The sequence below is a fragment of the Tachyglossus aculeatus genome, chromosome 16 (assembly GCF_015852505.1).
Source record: "Tachyglossus aculeatus isolate mTacAcu1 chromosome 16, mTacAcu1.pri, whole genome shotgun sequence".
In the NCBI taxonomy this organism is placed as follows: Eukaryota; Metazoa; Chordata; class Mammalia; order Monotremata; family Tachyglossidae; genus Tachyglossus; species Tachyglossus aculeatus.
This window is the reverse complement of record NC_052081.1, coordinates 17,856,410-17,871,435: the sequence shown is the minus strand read 5'-3', so window position 1 is coordinate 17,871,435 and position 15,026 is coordinate 17,856,410. Positions and strand designations below refer to the sequence as shown.

Below are 15,026 nucleotides of genomic sequence, written 5' to 3'. Positions count from 1 at the left end.
CCGTACCCTTGAACTTACCCAGGGAATTTACATCATCCACTTGCTCATCCACCTATCTATCTTTCCCATCTCTTCTTCCTGTCCTTTTTGGGTCCATCTCCCCACCTAGACTGTCAGCTTCTGGAAAGCAGGGATTACATCTTCTATTGTAGGGCCTCAATAAATAGCACTAAATGATTGATGGCAGGCCTAGTGTACAAGTTAGTGAAAACGAAAAACGAAATATGAACAAATGTGAAATATGAAACATGAATATGAAATGATTATTCGGAAAAAAGACGGTTTTTAAAAAATTTTGTAAAATCTTTCTGACCGATTTCTGGACTGACTTTTTAGAACAGGGCTTCGCACATAGTAAGCGCTTAACAAATACCATCATTATTATAGAGAGGTACTCTCTCTAGTACCTACTGAACAGCTATAAACATTGGACATAGTAAGGTATCAGAAAAGAATGATCTCAGTTGATCGATGGGTGGTATTTACTTGATGTTTACTACGTGCAGAGCATTGTACTAAGCCCTTGGTGGATTTCAAGAGGCTGCATAATTTGTGCTTTCTAGGGGTAAACAAATTACTTCAGAGCACTACCACCAAGTTAACATTTTAATAGTGTTTACCCTGCCCTGGGCTCAATTTACCATCATGATACAGGGCATTTTTTCCCCAATTTTGCCCAAAATTTTGCTTGTGTAACCTATTTCTTAAAGAAGTCTACTTCCTAAAATCCCCCTTCCCTAGAATCAGCCTGCTCGAGCAATGAAAAATCCAAAACCTTTTCATTTAATTCATTTGCATTGCTGTTCTTGTGACCTGGTGTTGCTCTACTATTTTTATCACTTTAAATTTTCCTCATTTTGTACCAAATCTCTTTCTCCCCATCATCTTTTATTAAATTATCACCCTTGAACTTTTTCCCAGTGCTAGATATGATGCTCTGCCGGTACTCAAATCATACTACTGAAAAAAGGATTTATAAGCCTAGAACTTTCACTGCTGTTAAACCTGACAAACTTCCGTATTTCAAAAACACCATTAAACATTCAAGAGTGGTGGCAGTGATAATCAATGGCATTTACGGAATGCTTAATATGTGCAGAGCACAGTACTAAGCACTTGGAAAAGTACAATATAACAAAGTTGGAAGGCACGTTCCCTGACTACAAGCTTACAGTCCAAAGGGAGAAAAGACTAAAGGGGTTTTAAGGCATGAAAGATTTGATGGTTCTATTTAAATGAATCCTGTTCTCTGTCTAGCTTTTATAATATGCACATTACAATGAGCCCAGGGGACAATGGGTTTTCTCCACGGCTAAAAAACGGCAGAAAGCTAATTTTGCTACAGTGGGTGGTTCCAAAAGCAAGGCAGGATTGCGTGATTTTAATCCTAGCACGGCCACTTGCCTGCTGTATGACCTTGGGCAAGTCAATTCACTTTTCTGGGCCTCAGTTCCCTCATCTGCAAAATGGGGATTAAGACTGTGAACCCTATGTGGGACAGGGACTGCGTCCAAAACGATTATCTTGTATCTACACCGGTGCTTAGTACAGTGCCTGGTATAAACGCTTAAATACCATAAAAAAACTACAGTTGACAGTTTCTGCCACCGTAATTCCACTCTCTCCATCCCGTCCCCGCCATGCCCCACACACAATGGAGAGAAGCATTTGTGGGAGCTCCAAGGTACACTGTTGTGCTCACAACTAAAGCTTTCGCTGCGATTCTCCACTAAAACTGAACCCAAGGCCAGTTTTAAGAGAGAGTAAAAGAGAAAATGGAGGAGGGCTCTTCTTCCTGCGGTTTAGTCCCTTTAAAACCGCAAAAGGAAGATACCTTCCACGGTAAGCTAACTGGGCGGGGATGTAGCTATAGAATTTTTCTGAGTTCTGATGGTACTGAAAGAGTGATAAAAATAATTGTTATGGATAGGGAAGCGGTGCGGTCTAGTGGAAACAGCCAGGGCTTAGAGCCAGAGGACTTGGCTTTTAAATCTGGCTCTGCCACCGGTCTGTTGTGGGATATCGGACAGGTCGCTTGACTTATCTGTGCCTCACTTCCCTCACCTGTAAAATGGGGATTCAATTCTACTCTCTCCTACTTCGACTGTGAGCCCCGTATGGGACAGGGACTGTGTCCAATCTGAGTATCTCGTAACTACCCCAGCGCTTAGTATAGAGGGAGGCAGTCTTCATTCAATCATATTTATTGAGAGGTTACATAGAAAGTGCTTAATAAGTACCATAATAAAAATACCATAATAATAACTTCAATATACATAAGTTTCATTTCTGAAGTGTGCGGTTTCTAGCTTAAAGCTCTCCCAGAATAAAGAGATGATGCCATGATAGGGGAAGTCAGTCCCCTGAAAAACCCATTATACTACCAAAGTGCTGAATTTTTTGCAAGTAAAGGATTCACCTTGAGTACGACTCTACAGGCGTCACACTTAATTTATTTTACCATTTAAGAAAGATTACCTTGCCCGTGCTTTGCAAAATGGTAGTTCTTGTCCTCCACACTCTCTCTCTGCTAACAATATCTCTGGTCACATCCACCTCTGCATCAACAAAACTTCTCTGCTTAAGGGCAGTTATGTCATCATCTAAATCGGTCTTGATAGTTGATCTTTTCTTAGCCATGATTTTGGCTTTGATGGCGGCAATTTTTTCCACAGACATGGCTTCGGACAGTGATCTGAAAGGAGATAATTTTTGCTTTTAACGCCTCAAGAAAACCATTACCTAACGAGCAATGCGTCTACCTTCAAATTTAAAACCTTTTTTTAACAAGGATATTATCATTTTAAAACGCGGGACGTTCAAAAACTTCCTTGTAGGAGGTACCCACCTACTCATTACCTCTTGGTCCTATCTGAACTGAGTTAATAGACAAAATTTTACTGTACAATAAAGTAGTAGCTTCTCAGAAAGTGACCGCAAGTATTACCCTCCTCCCCCTGACCAAAAAAACACTTATTAAATGTGAGTCCTTTTCCAAGAAACAGTTCGCTTTCCACTTCCTGGGCATTGTTCTGGCTCAGTCCATCTAAGTGGCAAGATGAATGTTTCATATTGAGCCTCTGGTGGCTTTTCCCCAAATTTTCTTCACAATTCTCTATAAGCCCAGTCTGACAACTTCAGGTTGCACTACATACGTGACGGGTCAAATCCACGCGGCCTATACGTGCCGACCGTGCCAGGGTGAGATCGCACCACGAGGCTGGCGCCGGAGGGGTAGATCCCGTAGTTTGACCCTTTTAGTTCGGGGCCAGGGTAGGACAGTGGCACGCCTGTGCAGCCCTGCAAGGTGCCGGCCACGGCGGCTCCGGACCTGTGACCCCCGCTCCATCCCCGGAGGATCCCCCGGGCCACTGAGGCAGAGGAGGAAAAGGGAAGGACGGCGGATGGTTTCTCCGGAGACCCTGGAACCCTAGCAGGAGGAACCGTCCCTCCAGGAAGCAGGGCGAACCGGTGGCAAGGGCCCCGGCGGGAGAGTCAGGGAAGCTGGCACCTAATCCCGGCTCCGCCACCTACCTACTGGGTGATCTCGGCCAAGTCGCCTAACTTCTCTCGGCCTCGCAGTTTCCTCATCTGGAAAATGGGGATTCGAAACCTGCTCCCCCTCCTGCTTAGATTGGAAGACCCGTGTGAGACGGGGACATGGTGTCCAACCCGATTATCTTCTACCTAGCCCAGCGCTTAGTACAATCCTTGACATGCAGTAAATCCTGAACAAATACCACAATTATTATGCTTAGCCCCGAAATTCCGGGAAGATATAAGCAGTGGTGACAGTGGAGATCCTACAGCACGTACTGTAGGGTCTTTTCCTTCCTCTTCCTCCCCCTTTCTCTTTCCTTTACCTTGTCCTATCCTTTCTTTGCCTCATTTCTCGTCTCTCTTCTTGCCCTCTAACCCTTCCTCGTCTCCAATCAAAGATCCATCCCATCGCGTCGCCATCTCAACACCTAATGCCCACCTGCAAGCTCACTTCCACCACGAAAATGAAAAGTCAGCACCCCTGAGGTACACTACTGGCAGTCCAAAGAACCTATTTAATCATTTCAGATAGCTGGAGAAAGTGTGGGTTCAAACATTTAGCCAAACCAGCCAATTTTCTACAGGGTCTTAAGTCACAAGAGAAACAGAGAAGTGAGTTTATGATTGATTTTTATTCTTACTGTTACATATTATAAAAAAAGTTACAAATGCTGCCCAATGCACATTTTCACCACGTTACCTTTAAAAGTTAGTAATCTCAAAAGAAAAAAAAAAATCACTGGGATCAAGACCAGTAACATTTCCTAAACGTGTGGCTTCATGCTCATCCAAAATAACGAAGAACTTATTAAGCTAATCGGGTTGGACACCGTCCCCGTCCTGCATGGGGCTCACAGTTTTCGTCTCCATTTTACAGAGGAGGTAACCAAGGCACGGAGAAATTAAATGACTTGCCTAAGGTCCCACAACGGACAAGCGGCAGAGCCAGAATTAGAACCCGGGTCCTTCTCTCAAGCCCACGCTCTATCCACTTGGGCACACTGCTTCTCTTCTTCTCTCCTCAAGGTAGGAGAGGCTAAAATCACCGTCAAATACATATGAGTGAGGCCTTTATGGAGAGGGGGAAAGAGACAGAGACAGACAGACCGGGAGGTGAGGTGAGGGGATGGATGTGTGGGTGTCTATAAGGGAGGATTCCTGATGGGAAGGCAAAGGGATGGAGAAGTTAAATGATAGGCAGGGGGAAAGGGGGAAAATCTTTGTCTTAAAAATATGGAAATCTACTACCCTAATACAAGAATACTAATAACTGTGTTATTTGTTAAGCATGTAGTATATGCTAAGCGCAGTCCAAAGGACTGGGAAAAATACAGGATAATTAAGTCGGACACAGTCCCTGTCCTACATGGGGATCAACAGTCTAAGGGAAACTAACAGAAACCAACAGCCTGCTTCACCGTTTCCTTCCCCAATGTCAACCTTTCCACTCACAGCGACATATATTCAGATGCTCTCAGCATTTTCGAGGACCATGATTCTCAAGCACGACAACCCAGAGAATAATCACACAAAAAAAATGCTTGCTTTGAAATTTCATTTCTCAGAATTTTGTTACGTGCAGGGAACATATCTATCAACTCTGTTGTACTGCACTCTCCCAAGAGCTTAGTACAGCGCTCTGCCCACAGTAAGCTCTCAATAAATACCACTGATGATATTCTGCTCGCCAAGCCATTTTCCCCTTACAATCACATACTATGAACTTAATTTAAAACAGTGTACCTAATAATTGTGCTAGCTAAGAATAGCTAGCTAAGGACAAATTTTGGAGCATCGCTGATCTAGCGGCAACTAACTTCTCTAAAAAAAAAAAAGGGGGGGTGGGAAGAGTAGCGGAAAAAAAAGGAAAAGGAAAATGAGATGGGAGAGAGACATCCGGCAATACAAACATACTCTCCTTAGAAAGAATGGCTAGGGCCCTCACTTCTTGAAAATCTGGCCTGTCCAAGAAGCAGACGAGGGCTTCTGGGTCCCTTGACCCTCCTGACAAATGTTTCTGGGACCAAAACGGTCGGAAAAGTCCTCACCTGAATCTTCTCAGGAGAACTCCCTGAGTACTTATAGCGAGCAGAGCACCGTCATAAGCCCTTGGAAGAGTACAGTAGAAGACGACAGCATGATCCGCCCCACAAAGGGCTTACCAACTCTAGTACAAGAGTTTACAGTCTATGTCCTGACTAGGTAAATTTGATAGCAATAAAATACCAAAGTCTTCTAGCCACAATGCGCACGTTAATGAGATTTCTTACCTAATCTGCTCTGTCTGCACAATCCCTTCCTTATGACCTTCCAAGCGAGCAGCCAATCGCTCTTTGTCAAGACGTACACACTCTTCATCCTAGAAGAAAACATAAATGATGAGAGGAAAAGCTACCTTTGGCATAAGGCTTGATTTCTATTTTTAACGCGGACAGGGGCATTTAGTAGCATTCTCTCTGACTTACAGGGACTCTTCTTAAACTTCAGGTATCATTAGCCAGACTTAATAGCAGACTCCAGCCTGACTTGAGCTGCTTCACAGCACAGTAGCTAAGCAAGAACCAAAAATCATACAACGACCTGCCAGGAGTTAGCTAGAGTTCACAGCCTGAACTGAAACTATCAAAACGTATCATTTCAACATGTGTGCCGATCCCCCTCCTCTCTTTACAATTAACCAGAGCATTATTTGACATTATATGCACTTTGGACAATGCAGAAATAAAACTTGCAATCAGTCAGTGGTATTTATTGAGCCCTTACTGCCTGCGGAGTGTCCTGTGCTAAAAAGCCTGCATTATTTTGAAACTGATGATCGGCATAAAGAATATTTTAAGGTCGTTAGGTGCAGAGATGAAATGATTATTGATGATGCGTTTTACTGATATATCATCACTGCTATTATTATTGTACTTGTTAAGCACTTACTGTGTGTCGAGTACTGTTCTAAACCCTTGGGTAAATAAATACAGGTTAATCGGGCAAGATACAGCCCCTCACAGTCTAAGGAAGAGGGAGAATATTCACTGAAGCCCCATTATTCAGATGAGGGAACGGACCCAGAGACGTTAAGTAACTTGCCCAAGGTCACAGAGCAGGCAACTGGTGGAGCCAGGGATTAGAACCCAAGTCCTCTGTCTCCCAAGCCCCTGCTCTTTCCACTATGCCATGCTGCTCCCTGGTCCCCTTGATATTTTTTTTCCCTGGGTCATCACCTGAAAATAAAATCTGCTTTCTATCAACTGCCTCAAATGATGGAGGCACAGACTCTTCCACCACAAAATTATTTTCCTTCACTCCTGTGCAGCTGGGCTCACCTCCACTGAATAATGTTCGGACACCCACGGGCATTTTTAATCAGACAGCTTTGTTCACCAAGGTTACAAATAAAATAGCATGGGGCATGCTTGCTGTTATTACTCCAGACTGCCTTATAATGCAGGAATTGTTTTCCCGAGGAACTTAGCACTACGGAAAACCAGAGCTGCGATACTTGAGCTGTTACTGACATCATGCACATGTGCCTGTTGGGGGGAAAACATCGTCACTATTCCAATCCCATAATGAAAGCACAGACTGTGGCAGAACTGACTGTACTGAATTTGCAATACGACTCTGAAACCTGAAGACTTGACCAGTAAGCTCTGACAACCACCGTCACAAAATCTGTCAACTAAATACCGAAGTAGAAAACTGAGTACGGTCTTTGGTGAGCGCTTATTATGTGCAGAACGGTGCAGGAAGTGCTGGGGAGAGTACACTCCGGCAGAGTTGGTGGACGTATTCCCTGCCCACTCCCTAGAGAGTAAGACACTGTCCCCTACCCCGCAAAAAAAAAAAAAATATATATATATATATATATATATATATATACATCCATGAGGATTTTATTAGCCTATGGATACACTACCAGAACGACCGCGGATGGAGAACGGGGCGTTCTGGGAGAGATTCATTCATTCATTCAATCATATTTACTGAGCGCTTATGCGTCCAAGGAGTCGCTGCGAGTAGGAAACGACTCGACAGCATAAGCCAAAGCCAAGAAATTCTACCATCCTGTTCTCTTAATTTGAAGAATGCTGGAACAGTTGTGGTGTTGGAATTTTGATCAAGAATGGTCCTGTATAAAGCTGTGAATAACCAAGGGACTGTTCCCTCCCCAAACCAATCAATGGCTACAGCTGCTTATTTTTATTTACCCTGGTATTCTGTCCCCGTGGACGTTTTCTCCCTACTTCTGAATTGCAGAAGTCTCTGAGGACCAGGAAAACGGTGTGCCTCAATATCCCCTTTAGACCGTAAGCTTGTGGTGGGCAGGGAACGCGTTTACCATCTCTCTTCTACTGAACTCTCCCAGATGCTTTGGTACAGTGCTCTGCACACAGCAGATGCTCAAAAGATATGACTGATTGACCCAAAACTTACTCTAAGGCTTTGCTCATGTGGGCAGGGAATGTGTCTGTTATAGTGTATTCTCCCAACCGCTCAGAATCATGATTTGCACACAGTAAGCGCTCAATGAATATGACTGAAGGAATAAATGAATCAACACGTAGTAAATCCCATCAGTTCTACCACTGCTCCTCATTCAAAAATGCAGATGTTTAGAAGGGCGATAAATGTGCATGAATATGCACCTGTGCCTCCATTCAGATGCCAAGAAGAAATAGGAATGATAGGGGAAATCGACGGCACCTACTATCTGGGGGTCGGTAGCTTAATGAATGGACATTTTAAAAGGGAATTCAATCAGGCCAGCATCTATCTCATCGGTTGAATCGGTGGGGTAAATATGACATGCCCAAAAAGTGCTTTGTAAAAAGCTCAGATTCAGATAGTTCATTACAGGGGAAAGAGTAATTAAGCTCGAAATTTCAGACTAGAAGACTTCTCAAGTTGATCAGGGGTAGGCAATGAAGCCATTTCAAAAGCTGCTTCCACTACTTAACATTCTGCTGTTAAACATTTTTTAAAAAAACTAGGCTTAAAAACACCGATTTTACTCTTTCATGTTTTCCATAAGTATTATTTTTAAAATTTAGTGCCTAAAAAAATGTGTTGTAATTAATTATACTACTACTTGTGGCATTTGTTAAGCGCCTTCTATGTGCTAAGCACTGTTCTAAGTGCTGGGGTGGATACAAGCAAATTGGGTTGGCCACTGTCCCTGTCTCAATCCCCATTTTACGGATGAGGTAACTGAGGCCCAGAGAAGGGAAGTGACTTACCCAAGGTCACACAGCAGACACGTGGCGGATCTGGGATAAGAACCCGGGACCTTCCAACTCCCAGGCCTGTGCTCTATCCACCACGGCATGATGCTTAACATTCTCATAATAATAATAATAATAATAATAATAATAATAATAATAATAATGGCATTTATTAAGCGCTTACTATGTGCAAAGCACTGTTCTCATGTGAATTCCTGCTTTTATAAATTACTGTGAATCAATCAATGCTATTTAGTGAGCGCTCACGGTGCGGGGAGCACTGTCCTAAGCGCTGTGCACTAAGTACTAAGTGAATGTGAAACGCTTACATTTATTTCACTAAAATACCAAGTCGCTTATAGTATGCCATAAAACAGGTATGCCTCTGGCTGGGTAGTTAAATAAGGAATTCTCACAAAATGGAATAGAAAATGCCGCAGTTTTAATCAGTTTCAATAAGGGAGTTAGTGACCCAACTAGTTATCCATTAAGGCAGGAGTAGGCATCCTTTTTGTCCAGGTGAGCAGAACAAAATAAAAACTCCGAGCAGTTGGAGCTCCAAGAGCCAATCGAGCGAAACTAGAATACACCTTACTTCAGCTTAACTAGAACACAGTTTATTTCATTTGCGACAACACCTAGGGGGAAAAAAAACGGAGCGGAGGACAAGAAGAGTAGAAAGAGAAGGAGAAAAAATGAACTTATTCCTGGTTTCCTCTGCCTTTCTCTTTCCCTCTGTGTGACCAGGGGGAGGGTGGGGAGCAGAGTTGCAAAGCACCGAGTTGCAACTATGAACAGACTTGCTCAGAAGTGTTGGGTGTTGGTCTTGATTCGGGTTGTCGGGGTAACACTTTTGGTGACACAAAGAGCGTTGGAAGGGGTGGAGGTCCCTAAAGGACATGGGGTGGGAAGGAGAAAGGGGATTGGGTTTGGGAAGGAAAAGAACTTGAGAATTCAAAAAAATCAGAGGTAGTATGGCTGAACAGGGGTAAACTCCGCTGCGTTGAACTCTTCCCCGCGTTTTAGTTCGGTGCTCTGCACAGTAAGTGCTCAACAAATTCCACTGATTGGTTTGAGAGGGGTTAGGAGAGAAGCCTAGTGGAAAGATGTTGGGCCTGAGGCCCACAGGACTTGGGTTCCAATCCCTGCTCCCCCACTGGTCTACTATGTCACCCTGGGCAAGTCACTTCCCTTCTCTGGGCCTCAGTTACCTCATCTATAAAGTGTGGATTAAGACTATGAGCCCCACGTGAGACAGGAACCATATTCAACCTGCTTAGCTTGTTACTACCCTAGCGCTTACTACAGTGCCTAACACGGCAGTGCACTGTGTTAAGCACTTGACAAACCTAGTACTGATGACTTCTCCCTTTAAGGACATACCCCGAAAAATGAATTCAAAAGAACAGCTTCCAGTTTAGGAACTTCTCTCACTGAGTCATTCATTCATTCAGTCATATTTATTAAGTGCTTACTGTGTGCCGAGCACTGTACCAAACACTTGGGAGAATATAATACAACAATAAACGGTGACGTTCTCTGCCCACAACGAGTGGTCTGACTACGATGGACCTGTGGGAGACAAGTGCCTTAAATCCACAAGGCAAAATGATCGGTTCTGTAGACACATATTACGATAACAAGCAGAGGAGGATCCTAAGAAATAACTAAATCATCACCTAAATGACCGCATTTTTAATCAACCCCGTTACCTCGATTCTTGGTTTCTTTGCTTCCGCTAGTATTTCATCCGCTGCTCTTTTAACTGTAAGGGACAAAGGTAATTTTAAAAGACGAAACTGGACAGCTTAGTCCTAATTTGTTTTCCAAATGCTTAAGGCTTCAAAAGTACCTTGTGTGGACCGCTGAAGGCCGATTTCCAGTGGCGCACTCCTATCTATACTTGACGACGTCGCTGAAGATTTAAAAATATTCGCATTAATAATTTAACAACTCAACAATACAGAGTACAGGAGCCCCCCACTAAATTGACTTACCACCCTGGAGGTTTGGCATAGCAGGTAAAATTGTGCCTCCCACAGACCCCCATCTCCTCCAAGAAGCCTTCCCCAACTAAGCTCTTATTGCCATTTTCTCTCACTCCTTTCTGTAGCACAAAGTGGATTTGCGCCTTTCATTCACCCTCCCGAGCCCCACGGCACTTATGTCCATATCCGTGACTTATCTGTTTCAGCGCCCGTCTCCCCCTCTAGATCGAAAGCTCCCTGTGGGTCGGGAAAGTGTCTACGAACGGCTATGATGTCCTCTCCCAAGCACTTAGTACAGTGCTCGGCCCACATTAAGTGCTCGAAAACTACAAATGATCGACTGCCTTCCTTTTTGATTACCCTTGCTTTCTTTTTTCAAGCGACGGGACTGTGTTAAGTGATGCCCTCCCCAAAATAAACTACAAAGGGCTTGAATAGAAACTTTATTGTCTAAGGACTTTTAACAAACTGTGTCACCAAAATAACAACTCCAGACTAGCTCAGTACGCTATTGCTCAATTCACACTTTTAAACTCATCTCTCTGAAACAGGGCAAGGCAAGGCAAGGAAAAGGGCAGGTCCCTACCTCGCCTCATTATGGATCCTCCCTGAAGCTGGCTCTCTCCCTAACTTATTTATTCATTCATTCAATCATATGTATTGAGTACTTACTGTGTGCAGAGCACTGTATTAAGCGCTCGGGAAGATACAACAGATCATCTCTAATCATCTGCAGGTCCTCAGAGGAACCTTCAATGAGTTTCTGATGATCGATCATCTAGCTATGCTTCAAAGTACTTTCATGTTGCTTGATTTAGCCCTGTTACTGTAGCACATGGTACCAAAATAAACCCTCTAAGAACTAAGCCTCAGTCGATTTTTCTTCCCGAAACTAGGGGCAACCACTGGCAAGTGAAGGGGAATGATTTTGGTGGCTTTTTCATCTGAAACAGAAATCCACTGGCCAAGGAAGAATTTCATTTAAGTCGATTTAATGTAAGCATTGGCGACAGAAGGTGGCTTCCTTCTAATAGCAGTCTTGGAGTTAGTCGCTTGAAGGCCAGAATGACTTTGTTAATGGTGATACTCCGGTACTCATGAGAGATCGAGCTCTGATGGGACCCCCACACCCCGGCCCGCCCAGTCCCCATCCCTGGTCTGACTCATGCAACAATTTAGGTGACACTAGAGCTGCTAACAATGCAGGGAGGTGAACACCCTTCAATCAGGCTGACTACATCCTTACGGTTCCAGTCTGACCGGCCAATAACCTCAGTTTACCCGCCTGCAGTCACTCTGCATGCCCTCAAGTAAACAAAGTAGCTTACTCACATGTTTCGCCATTTAAATATGCAAGTAGATCTTTTCTGTCAGGTCTTCTAACCACAGGAATATTTTCGGTCTAAAGGGAACATGTCATTTTTGGCATTAGAAATCATCTCTACCAAAACTGAGATATACTTAATTCCAAGTCAAATTACTTCTAAATTCACCGGAACGGCAACTGGTCTCGAGCGTGGCAAAGATCCTCACGGATACATTTAAAGTTTTATCGAAAGGGCATTCAACGTTGACTAAATCCTCCTTGGTGCCTGGGGAAACTTCAAATATTGAGCGGCACTAAGGAGAAGCAGCGCGGCTCAATGGAAGGAGCCCGGGCTTGGGAGGCAGAGGTCATGGGTTCTAACCCTGGCTCCGCCACTAAGCTGTGTGACTTTGGGCAAGGCACTTCACTTCTCTGGGCCTCCGTTCCCTCATCTGTGAAATGGGAATTAAGACTGTGGCCCCACACGAGACAACCTGTTCACCTTGTTTCCCCGCTCCCCCCAAATGTTTAGAACGGCGCTTGGCACGTAGTAAGCACTTATCATCTAACAGAAGGTTGGAAAAATATACTGGAACCTACTTGGGCTTCCAAGTCTAATAGTACTAGACATTAGTCAGCTAGCAAGAGTGGCCTTTCATCCTAGATAGAATGCTTTGCCCCAGATCCATTATTATTAATAATTATTATTATAACTATAATAATGATTGTTATTGACGTTGAATGATTACTAATTATTAGTGATACTAATTTAAAATGAATGTTAAAGTAAAAAAGGGAATACAGTGCAGTGGTTTGGGCCCACCTTATCCCAGCATGTTAAAGTAAAAAAGGGAATACGATGCAGTGGTTTGGGACCACCTTATCCCAGCAAGTTTGGAACTGTTTAAAATAGATTCATTGGGATTTCCTCTTCCTTTCTTTCTCTGTATTTCCCGGGCCGCTCCTCCTGTTCCTTCTCCCCCATTCTCTCCGTTTTTACTGGAAGGCCCCTCTCCTCCCTCCTTGTCCCACCGCTCCTCTCCGCTCCGTCATTCCCCTTTCCTTCCCGGCTCCGGCCCCCGCTGTCTCCTGATTGGGAAAGGGGAACCTGCGGCTCTGGGATTCTGCCAACTTGCTGAAACTCGAGGTCACTGGTTAGAGAGCGTGGCTCAGTGGAAAAAGCCCAGGCTTTGGAGTCAGAGGTCATGGGTTCAAATCCCGGCTCTGCCACTTGTCAGCTGGGTGACTTTGGGCAAGTCACTTCTCTGGGCCTCAGTTCCCTCATCTGGAAAACGGGGAGTAAGCCTGTGAGCCCCACGTGGGACAACTTGATTACTTTGTATCTACCCCAGCGCTTAGAACAGTGCTTTGCACATAGTAAGCACTTAATAAATGCCATAAAAAAAAAAGAGCTAAAGGTTGACATCAGGCAAGACGAAGGAGCTTTTGGTGGTGAATCTTCCTGTCCATCTCCCGGCTGGCTCAGACATTTGGCAAACGGCAGTCTGTGTTTGCTCTTTTTCTTCCTTCCCGTGTTTTCTCCCGCTCTCTCCCTCTCCCCCTTCTCCCTTCCCCCAGCCAACCTCCTGGCCAACTTTCCTGACTTCTCCTGACTCTCCTCCGAGCAACCAGGAGAGGAGGCAAGGAGGGCCAGGGCCAAATGGAGGATTCACTCCGACAAACCTCCTAATCCCAGGCTCCGAAGCGGAACGTGACCCTCTTGGTTTCACAAGGCTCTAGTACAGCCTTTAGCAGTAGACCTGCACTACCCAATACAGGAAGAGATGTGCTTTTCTACACAAACAGAAACAACAACAATAAAATTCTTGCCTTGTGTAAACACATCCGTTTTTAGATAACGCTGCTTCTGCAACCAGTCGATTATGGACGGAGACCATCATAATTTACAGTGTCTAGGCCACAGAAGGTAAGAAACTTCTTTTTAATCGGGTCAGGGCAAGGGTCCGATCTAACTCGGGATTCTAGCTCCAACAACCATAAAATGATTAATTGGAGAAAAAGCACGATGCTGGGCCTGCCTGACCTCCACGGACCTCTCTGTCCAGGAGTTTCTCCATATCCATCTCGAATCTGCTACAGTCTCATCTTGTACAGCTTCCATGTGCTTAGTACAGTGCTCTGCACACAGTAAGCGCTCAATAAATATGATTGATTGATTGATTAACACCCTCTGGGTGAAGAAATGTTTCCTCTTAGCTTTGAGCCAACAGTTCTGAATTCAATAAATGCCGTCCTATACCGTGTTTGTTCTGTGAACTGGCTCTCAAGAGACTTCATATTTTGGGAAACCACCCGATGAGAATAATTTGATGATGGTGATGAAAGAACAAATCTAACCTTTTCTTTAAAATAAAAAAAGGTACTTGTTAAGCGCTTACTATGTGCCGGTCCCTGTACTAAGCGCTGGGATAGGTACCAGATGATCGGTTTGGACACGGTCCCTGCCCCTCTAGGGATCAAAATCTAAGTAGGAGGGGGGACAGGAGAACTGAGGCATGGAGAGAAGTGAAGCGATTTGCCCAAGGTCCCATACCAAACCTCAGGCAGAGCCGGGATTAGAACTCAGCTCCTCCACCTCCCACGCCCGTGTTCTTTCCACCAGGTCACACTGCTTCTCCGTTTTCCAAAATGAACTCATTTCTGTTCAAGACACTACACGTTTGAAGTTTTAGGTCAGCCTAGTAAAGGCTTGTATCTACCCCAGCGCTTAGAACAGTGCTTTGCACATAGTAAGCGCTTAACAAATACCAACATTATTATTATTATTATTATTATTATTAAAGAAGAACAGAGTACCCATCCGCCCTTCTAAAGGGGGGAACTAAAATCGACTGTGTGTCACACGTTCTTCTTATCTTCCTGCGCCTCGGGATCTGAGTGTGCCATTTACAAGGCTGTTGAAATGCCGCTATCGGCAACATTTTGCTTCCAGGACCGAGAAAACAAATAGTTTAT

General features: G+C 44.3%; 1 protein-coding gene across 1 annotated transcript in view; it reads right to left on the bottom strand.

Annotated features, from left to right (window-relative positions):
- The window catches only part of CDC73 (cell division cycle 73), a 127,493-nt gene that overhangs the window by 92,520 nt on the left and 19,947 nt on the right, over window positions 1–15,026 (bottom strand). Inside the window, exons 3-7 of the mRNA XM_038758425.1 lie at window positions 12,077–12,146; window positions 10,609–10,671; window positions 10,469–10,521; window positions 5,811–5,899; window positions 2,479–2,695 (exon numbers count right to left, since the gene is read on the bottom strand). Coding sequence (XP_038614353.1) covers window positions 2,479–2,695; window positions 5,811–5,899; window positions 10,469–10,521; window positions 10,609–10,671; window positions 12,077–12,146 — 492 coding nt within the window. The remainder of the gene's footprint in view (window positions 1–2,478; window positions 2,696–5,810; window positions 5,900–10,468; window positions 10,522–10,608; window positions 10,672–12,076; window positions 12,147–15,026) is intronic.